The sequence below is a fragment of the Chenopodium album genome, chromosome 5 (genome assembly GCF_948465745.1).
Source record: "Chenopodium album chromosome 5, dcCheAlbu1.1, whole genome shotgun sequence".
NCBI classification, from domain to species: Eukaryota; Viridiplantae; Streptophyta; class Magnoliopsida; order Caryophyllales; family Amaranthaceae; genus Chenopodium; species Chenopodium album.
The window spans coordinates 27,101,273-27,115,504 of record NC_137838.1 but is presented as its reverse complement, the minus strand read 5'-3'; the positions used below and the strand labels follow the sequence as shown (position 1 = coordinate 27,115,504).

The following is a 14,232-nucleotide window of genomic DNA, read 5'->3' as shown; positions in this document are numbered from 1 at the left end:
CTCCAATATGCAACAATTATTTGTTTGTCGTATATGTTAATAATTAAAAGGGAGTGTTGCCAATTGTTTCAAAAGCAACAACTATAAGTTGTTGCCCGTAAATACAACCTCCTAGAATTTGCTGCCCACCAAATAATTATTGTTTATTATGATAATTGTTTGAATTATTCTTAAATTGAGCACCATATGCGATCCCTGTGAAATATTCATTGTGATGTTAATAATTTTTTAAGACAAATTTGTTAATCACTAGGTAAGAAACAATTATCATAATAAACATTTTTACAATAAACTTCAAAGATTCAAGCAAATATTAGCATCCATAACTACATAAATTTTGATCCCCAATTAGATTCACATAGTGCAATAAACTTGATGTCTAAGATTGTACATACTACTTATAAATATATATAACAAAATAAAGAAAATATAGACAGTAGAGTTTATACAACTCCATGGAGTGACAATAATGGACTAGCATAAGTGTCAATCATGCATGATCAAATTAAGTCTTCATCTTCGTCTTCAATGGCTTCTTCTTCTTGTTCATCAGTCATGTGGTTCACCCCCTGTAAAATAAAATGAAATAAATAATTCAACAACATTCCTAAATAGGAATTTTCGTGATAAAATTTTATTAGTGTTTTGTTAGTGTTGTATTATAGATAATGGAAATTGAGTACATGAATAAAAATATTTATAATTTCAAATCAATTCCTGAAATACAGTTGCCCATTGAATAATCACAATTGGGATGATTTCATTACAAATAATCTATACAATGTCAAAACTAACTTCGCTCAAAATAACCTCCTCTCCAACTAAGTATTTGGGATGATTATTACTGATTAGTAGTATGTCTTAAGTTGGTATTAAAACAGTCCTCAAATTCAGCATTACACTATTAATTTACTCTTTTTAAAAATATTATGTACCTGATTAGATGTAGATGCAGACTGAAGTGGAAGCATTCCTTCCATATTATCTTGACAATTAGCATCCTTCTCCGAGTGATCATCAAGTAATAAAGAGCCAAACACACCAAGGTCAAAAGACGTGTGAGGAATTTGTTGTTGAAGTTGAGAGAAGAGGGATCGAAGACCATTGGCTAACTCCACTCTATCTTGCTGCCTCCTATCTTCATAATATTTTTCAATAGCTTTAACTTCGTTTGCATGCTTCTTTTCGGTCTCCTTCATCATAGCCTTTTGATTTAATTGAGTAGAAGAAACACCTCTTCCTTGAAGGCATAACTTACCCTTCTTTTTGTCACCAGAATTAAATACAGAGCAACGACACTATCACCATCTTTTGGTGAATTTATATCTCTGAGTTCTCTCTAGTTTTGAAAAGATAAGAAAATTAATGCAAAGAATAATGTGTGCAGCAAGTTAATTTCGTGTATATATATATATATATATATATATATATATATATAATTAATTTGAATCTTACAATTAGTTTGTCCCTTGGGTCACCCGGCTTGCGCTTTGTCTGCTTTTCCTTGCGTGTTTCAATAAACATTTCTGCTAGTGTTGGTTTTTTTGTTGTTTTTCTCTCCTTTTTCTACACATGTTTGGTAAATATTGATAATATTAATTTGTAAATGAAATAAACATATTATGTGATAAGTAAATACTTACCCACTTTTCTTGGACCCTAGCAAAACTCTTTGGCCCTGCCGTATGCATAACATTTTTTTCTTTTCCCACTAGACGATCTGCTGTATTTCGCTCACTAATTTCCTGAAAAAAATTTTACCTTAATAAATATCTTTATAACACAAGGAATTTACATACTTCATTTATAAGGGAGGGAAGTCAAAGCAAATTATTATTTTACATACCTTATGCTTGTCACTATGCCAAATTTTCAATAATTCTTTAAACATTATTTTTGGAACCCGTATTGGACGCTTCTTCATCCTCATCTTATCATTGTCATATTTTTTAAAATGATTTTTTTTTCAGACTACACTTGTAGGCTCTCCAACAAGCACCAATGGTTTGCAAAACCCATTTCTTACCCTCAATAGGAACTATGTAATGTTTCTGCAGCAATACAAAAAAAAAGTAAGTAATACTAAATCTGAACAATATAGAAAAAGCAATGTTTCCAATTCTTCAAAATTATTCAGAGATCCTAGTAGAATTACTTATTAAATGACATAAAGGAGTGTAGACTATTTGCATAAAAAATTGCATTGTGTATATGTTGGAAGTAATGAAGTTTGTTAATTTGATGTTACTAGTAATTGGACATATATTTATAAAACAGATATAGTATGACAGGTTATTTAATGCAAAGAACTAGACCAAAACAGCACTGGTGTTTCTAAGTTACATGAGAGTTTGACTGATCAGAAAAGAAACTATAGGAAAACTGGAGTTACTTCATGCTTCTGGAGGCAAGAATTAGCTCTTACTAGTAGCTACTAGCACGTAGAATTGTTTTCTATTTATTCTTGTTAATTTTGTTTGTAGCACATTTGAATGCTCAAGTCCATTCTTTTACAGGTTATTTGATTAAAACAAATTTCATTGGCTACCTAGTTGAGGGTAGACTTGTGAGAGTTCTTAAAATACACTACTGCTGCACACACGGAAACACCTACATCACACTTTTGCACCACTGTGTTCTTCTAGCACATATTATATACCCAACAAACGTCAGCCACACACACTGATAGGGAGTACCAAGAACAGAAGACATTCCAGCAGTACCAGCAAGACGATTAAAAATCTTAAAATCTCTGCAAAAATGTCTTAAATTTATAAAACTAATTTACAGCATATAAAAGCCATATAGTATAGACACTTATATAACAATGATAGCATAATTACTTAATTGATTAAAGTAACTCACCATGACATATTCCCACAACTCATCTTTCTTCTCGTTCCTTAATATGGGCCAATTTTGGACAGTTAATGGTAGGATATTTGCTTTTCGAGCTATTGTTCCTAAGAAGCTAGTGAACTCGTTGCAAGTTTTGTCATCAGGACCAATAGGTTGTCCATGCTCATTCAAGGTAATTTCTAAACGTTCTTCTTCGCTGCGTCCATGGACTTTATAGCACATAGTTGGTCCTCTTCTTGGCTTATCCATTCCACCTAACATGAACAAAGATATTCCAAAATTATATAAAATAATGATTGATCATATGTAGGTATACATTTTATAATTTTTAAATATAGAAAAGAAAGAGAGCTTGCCATTTTCTTTATCATTCTCATTTTGATCTAAGTGTCTGACTTCCAATTCTAGTGTTTCAACAGGTTCTCTTCTTATAACATGATGTTGTGATGCATGACTAGGGGTAGATGAGCCACCAGATGAAGAAGATGAAGAAGCCAGATGAACTTTCTGTCGACATTTCTTAAAAGCTGAAGCAATTTTCACTGATTTTTAAGTCACAGCCTTCGTTTTGTGAATCTGTGAATGTGAAAAAAAAATAAAGAAAGAAGTACGATACTCTAACATATATACATACATTATATGAAAAAGAACAATGTCTATCTAATTAAAAAAAAGTTCCACACTCAATATTAAATTATCTTTGACCATGCTTTATAGCTTCCTCAATCTCCATGGAAGAATAATTAAATAGTATCAAAATCAAGATAAGACACGACTCTTTTGATATATTCTTAGAATATTTGATCAGATTATTTTGAGGTGTATTCATCTATTCTTTGTTTAAGTTTTCCATACCCTAATAATCTCTAACCTTCACAATATATATAATGCATACAAACAAAACAACAATAAAATATTTTCATGGCCATAAGGATGGGAATAGTGCACACATTAGAAACTTTTTAAGCAACTACAATTAAAATGCACATAACATCACAACACTTTATTATTTAAGCAGCATTAACAAGTGTAAAGAATACAGACATGCTAAGATAATTCATTTCATGAATATAATTACCTTCCATGGAATAGACTTGGACTTGAGATTACATTTAGAATGTGGAATAGGTAACTCTTCACTGCAGGAAACAAGCTCATGCTCCATATCAGAATCTTGGTTAGGCTGATAAAGCTCATTATCCTCTGAAACCTTTTTTATTTTAGCCTTACTACGACTACCTCTATTGTTTTGAACTAGTGCCATCAATGACTTGGCCTGATCCTTCAAACCTAGCTCTTTCATTTTAGACACATTTTCTTTGATCCTTTCCATTCTAACTCTCTCATATCCCGGTGTTCTTGGTTCACGAGTCTGATGCTGATCACCAGAACCTCTTATAGCTCCAAGCTTAGTTAATTTTTTCTTTGCCATACTTGAAGCTAATAAAATTTGAAAATAAATCCAATGAAACAGAAGAAAAAAAACACATATATGTACATATATAAGCTGTCACAAAGCAAGCTTGTATAAAATGAAAAGCAAAAACTAAGCTAAGGGGTAAATATATAAAAACTAACCAACAAAACACAAATAATTAATCAAAGAGAAAAAAATAAAGCATCAAGTTGATGATTTTTATTACGCAGTAGTGTTAAACCGTAGTAAATCAGGTTTCTGCAACTGCTAGTCTCATGCTATGTGGGTTTGAAGTTTATGCACTATCCATACGCCAAATCAAACCTTTATAACTCAATTAGAGTTCATCTACAACATTATGAAAATAGAAATCCTCGAAGTATGAATCAAACTATAAGTGGAATTTAAATTTATGAAAAATAAAAGTACACATAAGAAACCAAACGAAATTAAGATTGGATTAGAGCACTTTGTTATTGGTCAATCAATTGGATCATGAATTATTGCATAGTCAGCATCATGTGTTGTTAGTAACTAATACTAGTCCTCAACTTCTAGTTTCTCAATTTCAATTTAAATTTTGGTAGTGTACAATAGTACATAATAGAACCCTGTAGCCTACGGCCTACCCATAACTTGTTTTAAACCTCCCCCCACCCCTTCTCTCTCTTTATCTCTCTCACCAATGAATAATATGCAAAATAGAGTAAATGAAAGTGGGTATTGCTTATAGTATTAATATTTGAAATTATACATTCAAAATTAGATGTTTTCTTTCAACGTCATTGTTTGTATGCTAAAGTGCCTAACTTACATTATTGATGAAATTCCACAGTACAATAAATAAAAATTAAAATTACATGCATATAATACAATCATTAGAGTAAAATCAACACATGCTTTTCAAGTAAAATCTATGGAATTCAAAGACATCCAAAACAAATTAGTATATACCCGTCATAAAAATCAACTCAGATCAAAACAAATTAGTATATGCCCGTCATAAAAATCAACTCAGATCTAACATCAAAATTAAACAACCAATTATAAAGAAACCATTTACTTCAGATATAAAAGGAGGCAATGAAGACTTACTAATGAGATACAGAGAACAACGGCGTCTTCGCCAGTACCAAAGGTCAATCTCAAAAGCAAAGGAGCAGTTCAGAAAAAAGCAAATCAACTAATTCATTGCAAAATAAATACACCCTTAATCAATTCGCACCTCAGCATATATAAAGGCAATTGTGTAACTGGATAGTGAGGGAAGCAGATCAAAAAGTGAAACGTGAGTAACTGTTTCTTAGTGGGAAATTGTTGGAGCCAAAAAAATTTCACCATGTTCGCGGGTTTTGGAGATGAAACCGGCTAACCTTTGTTTTTTTTTTTTGGAAATAAATGTCCAAGTTCTATCTGTTATTCTTGTATATAATCTTAGTATAGCTTAATATATTGTCTAGATTCATAGGTTTCATCACCCATCCAACGGTACTAGTGTACTACTTTTTTTAAAAAAAATTTATTAATTTATTTTCACTCTTATCTATTCACAAATAAAACATTTACAAATTTTGTACGCGGCTGGTCACATGGTGCGACAAGGGTTACTTGTATGGCGTTAATTGTTTTTTGGGGTTACTTGTAAGGTGTTACTGATTTTTGTCGGGGTGTTACTTGTAGGTGTTACTTGTATTCTGGGGTTACTTGTAGGGTGTTACAAGTTTGGTATGGGGTTTGGTCGGAGGTTACTGGTAGGAGTTACTCAAAATACAAGTAACACATACAAGTGACCCTGTAAATCATTAAATGAAGGGTTTTTATTTTGGTGAAAATAATTGGTACTTTAAAATCTGTTCATTTCAATTCAGTTCTTAATTTCCTTCTCTTATAAAATATTCATTTCATCTCATTTCAAACTCTTTAGCAATAATGAAACTTAACAATAAATATAATTTATTTGACCAATCTATACTTTTCACTATAATAAAATTAACAGATGTGAGTAAAGATTATTTTTGAAGAATAAATCAAGATAAAGACTTTAAATTTAAGATGGATGGGTTAGTTAAGTTGATATTAGTTTATAGTATAGATAGATAGATTAATGAAAAACATGTAGAGATCAAAATAAATATCAATCCTCAATACCTAAGGGTTTCTAAATCTACCCAATACCCTATAATCTCAATACTCATACCCACCTCCCCCCATAAAAAATTTCAATTCATTGTATTAATGAAGAAGTATAGAATCCATTCCAACAATAATAACTAAACAACTATAATTACACTAGTATGAGTTATTTCTGGTATGAGATCGATCGATTCCAAGTATATCATTTCGGTACATTTTAATGAACCAAATCAAACACCCCCTTGGTTGAATGGTAAATTGTACTTGGTACTTGAAAGTCACTTATTAGTCCCTCGTATGAACTTTTAAAAAATTACCTTTTCAAAACCTTATGTTAACTTATATGTCATAAAATAAGTAAAAATAAACTTACAGTCTTTGGAATATGAAAAAAAAAATTATACACACTCAATTACAAGGAGAACCAAAGACCCCCTCTTTTTATGATACACAAATGAACAATAACTATCAAAATAACCAAATACTACAATCCCCACAAATGTGAAAGTAAAATTGTATAGATTATTAGGAAAATAAAGTATTTAATTCAATAGTCACAAAATGTCCATGCAATTATATCTAACCAAACTCCATCTATTGTTGTGTTTAGGCATTAGTTGATCAAACTAAGGATTTTCATGACTTAGGGCCTGTTCATATTTACTTAATTTCAGTTCAGTTCAGCTCCAATCAGTTTAGTTCAGTTCAGTTTAGTTCAGCTCCAATCAGTTCAGTTCAGTTCAGCTCCTAATTTCCTTCTCTCATAAAATATTTATTTCAGTTCAATTCAGTTCAGTTCAATTCCAATCAGTTCAGTTCAATTTTAGTTTAGTTTAGCTCCAATCAGTTCAGTTCAGTTCAGCTCCTAATTTCCTTCTCTCATAAAATATTTATTTCAGCTCAGTTCAGTTCAGTTTAGTTCAGTTCAGCTCTAATCAGTTCAGTTCAACTCAGTTCAGTAAATGTGAACAGACCCTATGCTCAACTATATACTTCTTTCAAAAAAATAAAAATAAAATAAAACTAAACTACATACCGATTTTATTCGATCTAATCAACCTAACAACACTTTTATTAATTCATTTTATACTCAATTTGATTAAAATTTGACCTGAAAATATTCAATTACCTGACTTGGTGTTGACCTTATCTAAAATTCGACCTGAAAAAATCCAATTACTAGACTTGGTGTTGACCTTAACTAAACCCAAAGTTGAATCAAATCGACTTTACCCGGTACTTAGCTATCTAAACCGAATTGTGATCAACTCATTATTTATTCAAAACCAATAAATCCCAATGATTGAAGATCTAAATTCGATCTAACTCTAGTTCAAAAAAAATTCGATCTAACTCGAAACTTCTAAAACCATTTTTATATCCAAAACCACTCACGACCCGATTTAACCCGGCCCAAAACTATGGTGCCCGAATTAACATCATGTCATTAATCTTCCTCAAATGGTTTCGTTTTTATTTCATACCTAACTATTCAATTTTATGCAGCAACACTCCTTCTCTTCTTTCTCCTCCATTGAAGCGTACTCTAAAATCTGCATTGAAGCATCTTTTTAGCTTTCTCTCCACCATTGATATATCTTCTGAGGTAAGATTTCATTCTATAATTGCTAGAATTTCAATTTCACAATCTAGGTTTTGATATTACATTATTACCTAATTTTTATTTCAATTGTGAATGTAGTATTAAATTGACAATTCATCAAATTATAATGTGGATTATGAACTATTGATTATCATTGCTGAAATAAAAGCTTATAGGTAGCTAATTTTGTAATTAGTTTGATATTTGTATCATAACTCAGTAGTCTGAACTCAGCTCATTTTTATTGTCACAATCATATAAAATGCATAGGATAATTAATATGGTATGCCAAGTTATATATTGTACACTCATGGACCTTTTTAAGATTAGTAGACAATAGTCGTTCTTGATTTGGCTTTAGCTATTGCCTACTTCCTCCTATGGTGCTCTGCTATTCCCTTTTTCCTGTCTAAATTTTTTATTACTAACATAAGCAATCTAGAGAATGACACTATATCATAATTAACAGTATACGATGTATTGCGGGGGTAACATAAGTAGATGATCCTGTGTTGTCATTAGAATACGATGTATTGGATCTTCTGGTTTTTGTTATTGTTCACTCTGGCTAAAGTTCTTTTCTTACATCCAAGTTTGACTGTGAGCTTTTACATTTTTTATTTGGTACTCATGGGTTTAATTGATTTCCATGCTTATGTTACAATCATAATCGTGTTGTATTCCTTTTCAACTAGTATAAGTAGCTATAATTGTTCTTTTGTGTGTGTCTGTGCTAGTTATGAAATCTTGCAATTTCTCTACTCCCCTCTCTAGCACCTCTCTAGGGTATGACTCAATTATGGTATTGTAATCTTTAATTAATTTGGAATAAAATATACTACTTTTTCTTTGACTGTTTATCATCTAAGTTTTGATGTGAGTGAACTTTGCTGATCTAACCTTTTGTCCTGAATATAAGATGATATGTTGCTTTTATAAAACTACATTTTGTAAAATAATGTGGCTTTTATTTAAGGTATCAAAGTAGCTTTCAAATAGTAGGGACATTTAGTATGGGGTAGCTATTTCCAGAATTTGTTGATAAAGCTTCCAAATATGCATTTTAATCACATAATTATTGTTTTGTTATTTTGTTTTAGCCTGACCAAGGATTTATTAGTTGTCTCTTACTTTATTACCCTTGTTGTTGACTCTCCTTATAACTTATAGTGTTACAGTCCTTACAGAGTATTAAGTTATGGAAAAATCCAATAAAGATTGGATTGATGCACCCCAAATTTCCGAAGAGTATATCAAAGGAGTTGAGAATTTTCTTGATTTTGCATTTCTAAATTCAACCATGGACGTTGAGGAAGATGATGAACCAGAAATTTTTATGCCCATGTACGAAGTGTGTTAATAGATACTGGTTCCCTAGAGAAGTGGTATATAATCACTTAATTGCTCATAGATTTAACAAGAGGTATAAAGTGTGGAATTTTCATGGCGAAGGATTGACAGCAGGGTCTTCTTTAAGCGAAGGCGGGCATCAACGTGATAATCAAAACACATTAGACAATATGGGTGAAATGATTAATGATTTATTTAGAGATGTTATGGGAGGTTCAATCTCCGAAGCAGAAGGGGTTCACAAGGGTCCTGATGAGACTGCTAAAAAGTTTTATAAACTGTTAGAAGATGCAAAAGAGGAATTATATCCAGGTTTTAAGGATTTTTCAGTGCTTTCATACACAGTGCGACTATATCTCCTTAAATGCCTTAATGGGTGGAGCAATTCTTCTTTCGATGAGTTGATGAAGCTTCAGTGTGCCGCCTTTCCATTTGCAAAGCTCCCTACTTCTTTTCATCATGCTAAAAAAATGGTGAAGAACCTTGGACTTGATTACAAACGAATTGATGCGTGTCCCAATGATTGTATGTTGTACTGGAAAGAGCGTGCAAATGACAAATCTTGCCATGTTTGTAAAGCTTCTAGGTGGAAACTAAATGAGAAACAAAAATAGGAAGGTGCACTACTCGACGAAGGAGTTCCTGCAAAAGTTTTGCGTTACTTTCCTCTGAAACCTCGTCTACAAAGGTTGTTCATGTGCTCTAAGACGGCTGAACTCATGACATGGCATGAAACTGATCGTAAGAAAGATGACAAATTAAGGCACCCTGCTGATGGACAAGCTTGGAAAGATTTCGATATTACACATCCTCAATTTGCAAGTGATTTTCGAAATGTGAGGCTTGGTCTTACGACTGATGGTTTCAACCCTTTCAGAACTATGAGTGTGTCATATAGCATTTGGCCAGTCGTTTTATCCATTTATAATTTGCCTCCTTGGTTGTATAATAAGTCTGAGTATAATATCATGTCTTTGATTATACCTGGTCCATCTTCTCCAGGTTATGATATAGATGTGTACTTGCAACCATTAATCGAGGAATTGAAGGAGTTATGGGAAGTTAGAGTCGACACTTATGATGTTGTGAAAGATGAAACATTTTCTTTAAGGGCAGCCTTGTTATGGACAATTAGTGACTTCCCTGCTTATGCAATGTTGTCGGGATGGAGCACAAAAGGAAAATTTTCTTTCCCGAATTGTAATCATAAGACTTGGTCCAAATACCTGAAGTATAGTAAGAAAATGTGTTACATGGGGCATCGTAGCTCTTTGAAAGAAAATCATCCATGGCGTCGTAATAAAAGAGCTTTTGATGGTAATGTAGAGACAAGGCCTCCTCCTACTAGATTGTCGGGTTCTGATGTATTGGAAGATTTAGAAGGGTTTGAAAATAAGTTTGGGAAAACTCAAAAGAAGGGCAGGAAGAATTTTCCTTGGAAGAAGAAATCAATTTTCTTTGAGCTTCCTTATTGGGAAACAAATACCTTGCGTCATAATCTTGATGTAATGCACATTGAGAAAAATATTTGTGACAGTGTGCTTGGTACTTTGCTTGATATTCCAGGAAAGACTAAGGACCATGTGGCAGCCCGCTTTGATTTACAAGATATGGGTATAAGAAATGAACTCCATCCAAAGAGAACTAATAATAGAGGGAAGCGTTTATACTCCAAAGCTTGTTTTTCATTATCTTCTAACGAAAAAGACTTGTTCTGCAGTGTGATAAAAGGTGCTAAGTTTCCCGATGGTTGTGCATCAAACATCTCCAGATGTGTCCAATCCAATGAGCGGAAGGTCACTGGTTACAAGAGCCATGATGCCCACTTTATGCTTCATTATTTGCTCCAAGTTGCTGTAAAGAATACCTTGCCTAAACAAGTAGCATCGACTTTGATTAGGCTAGGATCCTTTTTTAGGGGTCTATGTAGAAAAGTTCTAAAGCCTAAAGCTCTTGACGATCTTGAATCCGAAATCATAGAGATACTTTGCCTACTTGAGAAGATATTCCCCCCAAGATACTTTGCTGGTTACTGAAGCTACTTTCATTTTATCCAGATACGTTAGTCTTCTACAGCAGGTCCCAACCACGTAACTGATATAACAAGAGAGGTATAACTTCGGGTATTTTCCTTAAAAAAAATTAGTAACTTGTTATCTTCAATTTTTTGTTGGCTGCACTGATTTCATTTTCTAGTTTTATTTAATAGGCTATTAAAGAGGATGCCAATGCTATAATTTCTATTGGTAGTGATCAAGCCTTGATGAGGTGTGTTTCCCTCTACTCCCAAACTCTATCTAGAGCAATTGCTTTCAGGCTTGAATAATGTCGTAAAGAAATTTGTTTGAATGTTCTGATTTGCTATTAACTCTAAACACGTACTGATAGCAAATTTGCCACTTCTCTACAGATTTCGAAAGGTAGTGACAAGTTTCCTTTTGTTGTATTCCTTCCTAATGGCCAGACCTTATACACCTGCTGCCCTGACCTCTACCTCTCTTTGTTGATGTCTTAGTGTACTGCTGCTGCTTTATACTGTTGTTGTTACCTGTTGCTGTTGAAACTCTAATTCTGTTGCCCAGTTGATTTGAGTTGTTGCACCCCTAACTATACACTTGCTGCCAATGTTGCCCAGTTAGGGGTATTAAGTCATGATTTGATCATTTTAGGTCTAGTTTTGTGTTAATGAAGCATTTTCAGTTCCAAGTTTACAACCATGTATCAGCTAAATCTCCCCTTGTTCTGCCATTAGCTGCCAAAAAGTTCTCTCTAGTCCTTTACACACGATTTTTGCTCTGAACTGGAGTAAAGCATGAGTTCCTCTCAATCTATTTCATTGATTTTTATGATATGCTTGTTTGCATTAGCTAAGTGATGCATGGAAATTTTATGTATGTAAAATTATGAGCTTTATAATAGGTATAGTGGTACACTTTTGGAATATTATTGTGCTGGTGTTTGTTGAGAATTCAAGTATACATTCATTCATGTGTTGTTTATGTCCTAAGCTGAAGTAAATTTAACAGGAACTTGAAAATTCTTTGCCTTAAGGGAACACTAGCTCCGGAACTTCACCAACTGCTACACATAAAGTCTATGTAAGAATATACGTAGTATTAAAACAAATGAAGTGTAATACTGTATATAGTTGTTGTTCTCTTTTATCTTGCATTTATGTCACTCTGAAGTCTTTTGCAGCATATTCAGGAACAATTCCTTTTCTGGATTCATACCTGAAGAATATAGAAATTTGAAAGAGTTGGAGTTGCTAAACTTGGGTTACAATAGATTTTGCGAACCAATTCCACACAAAATTGAACAAAACATCCCAAACCTGTAAGTTGCTGCAACATTTTTGCGTACATACTACAGAGAATATTCTAAATACAATGTTGTTTTCTCTTTAGTCATTACGCCCACCCCTATTTAATCTGCAGTTTATTAAACAACAATGGATCATCCTGCCACGTCTCTTGATGTAGAAGATACAACGCTTCTTGAGGTTCATGAAGATAAGAGCCAACTGAGTAATTATCTTGAAGTATACCACATCCTAGGTAATGTGGGACATTACACATGACTGTAGGGAAGATTTACAGGTTACTTATTAGCAATACGTCTACAAGAGAATTTCTCTGGCTACATGTTAAAGCATTAAGCCCTTGCATTAATATTCCTCTTAAATGAAACTGTTTAGCTTAGAAATGATCGAGATTAAAGGATGTGCTTCTTTGAGGGTAAAATGTCGTTTTCTTTGGTGAAGTCTTGATGACAACTTGCTCTTAACCTTAGGCAAAATGATCATGCAGAAGAGGTTGTACATTCAAGGATACTACAGGAGCGACTTCGAAGTGAAGCTCATGGTTCTGAGCAACTATTTACACCTGATGAGGCACGTGCAGGTGGTGAAGCTAATCATGATCATTCTGCTGCATCTCCAGATGGAAAGACCCTACCACTTCTTAGCCTTTCGCTCAAGTTTTGTGTGTATTTAAGCATTTTATCATTCCTGTTATATGATTTCATTCAACAATGAATTGCATGTGATATGTTAGATTTGTAGCTTGATTTTACAATTCTCATATTAGTTTTTGATTGAGAGTTTGATTTGTGAAGTTTTAGGATCAATTTGCTTTTGTTTTATGGGTTTTAGTTTGATTATCTTAATTTGCTATTCAATGTTTGAGCTTTATCAGCTTGATAATGCATATTGATAAGCAGCAGGGAGCAACCAGCTGCCACCAGCAGGCGACTACATCCAGCCAGCAACAGGCAGCAGCTAGCCACAGGCAACAGGCAGCAGCAGTAGCTAGCCACAGGCAACAGGCAGCAGCATGTAGATGTTGGAATAATATCAGTTCTTGCTTAAATCGGGTAAAAATATGCTGAATTTACGTCATGCTTAATTAAGCATTCTAGCTTGAGCAGTTTTGGTTTGGTTTGGTTACAAAAGTATTGATTAATTCGGACAAAGAATAAGAATTCGTTTGAGAAAATTTTATTTTGGATGAAATCATGTTGGTAACTAAAATTAGATACTTATACGTACTAGAATTCTCACAGATAAATGGTATATATCCCAATTATACACAAAAGTTATCATATTGTGGGGATTTTGTGAGTTGATTATATTGATGATATTTTTACTGCTGCCATTTTAGATTTTGGAATTATGATTTTTTAGAATTAGATTTTGGGCTGAAATAATGAAATTTTTTTTTTTTTTTGTTTAAAAGCTATTTTATAAACACGGTTTCTTTAGGATGCATTTCCATGTTTATAAATATGATTTATGTTTTCCGGATGCCTTTATCTTAATCTCACACTGCACATTGTACAAATCAGCAGAAGAAGAGGTGATGATATGTGG

General features: G+C 33.0%; 1 protein-coding gene and 2 long non-coding RNA genes across 5 annotated transcripts; 1 reads left to right on the top strand and 2 right to left on the bottom strand.

Moving 5' to 3' along the window:
- Positions 1-327: 327 nt before the first annotated feature.
- Positions 328-1,282, bottom strand: LOC145630622 (uncharacterized). The gene is made up of 2 exons (XM_081682847.1): positions 936-1,282; positions 328-569 (listed from the first exon to the last, which is right to left on the bottom strand). The coding sequence occupies exons 1-2, from the start codon at positions 1,200-1,202 to the stop codon at positions 501-503; spliced, it is 336 nt and encodes a 111-aa protein (XP_081538973.1). The 5' UTR covers positions 1,203-1,282; the 3' UTR covers positions 328-500.
- Positions 1,283-1,288: 6 nt separating this feature from the next.
- LOC145630621 (uncharacterized) lies at positions 1,289-1,734 on the bottom strand. Its single transcript, XR_014112131.1, has 3 exons — positions 1,644-1,734; positions 1,456-1,566; positions 1,289-1,339 (listed from the first exon to the last, which is right to left on the bottom strand). It is a non-coding gene; the product is annotated as an uncharacterized LOC145630621 (long non-coding RNA).
- A 6,168-nt stretch (positions 1,735-7,902) lies between these two features.
- LOC145630620 (uncharacterized) lies at positions 7,903-13,623 on the top strand. 3 transcript variants are annotated; one of them, XR_014112129.1, is made up of 7 exons: positions 7,903-8,015; positions 11,420-11,473; positions 11,572-11,630; positions 12,389-12,460; positions 12,561-12,698; positions 12,800-12,919; positions 13,172-13,623. It is a non-coding gene; the product is annotated as an uncharacterized LOC145630620 (long non-coding RNA). The 3 variants fall into 3 exon arrangements; XR_014112128.1 differs by having other exon boundaries at positions 13,155-13,623; XR_014112130.1 differs by having other exon boundaries at positions 11,559-11,630; positions 13,155-13,623.
- The last annotated feature ends 609 nt before the right edge of the window (positions 13,624-14,232 follow it).

Bases quoted from the DNA above. Each gene is read 5' to 3' on its own strand.
- LOC145630622 (XM_081682847.1), bottom strand. From the start codon at position 1,202: ATGATGAAGGAGACCGAAAAGAAGCATGCAAACGAAGTTAAAGCTATT. The intron at 570-935 runs GTACATAATATT...TTTATTTTACAG, and splicing joins CTGCATCTACATCTAATCAG to GGGGTGAACCACATGACTGA.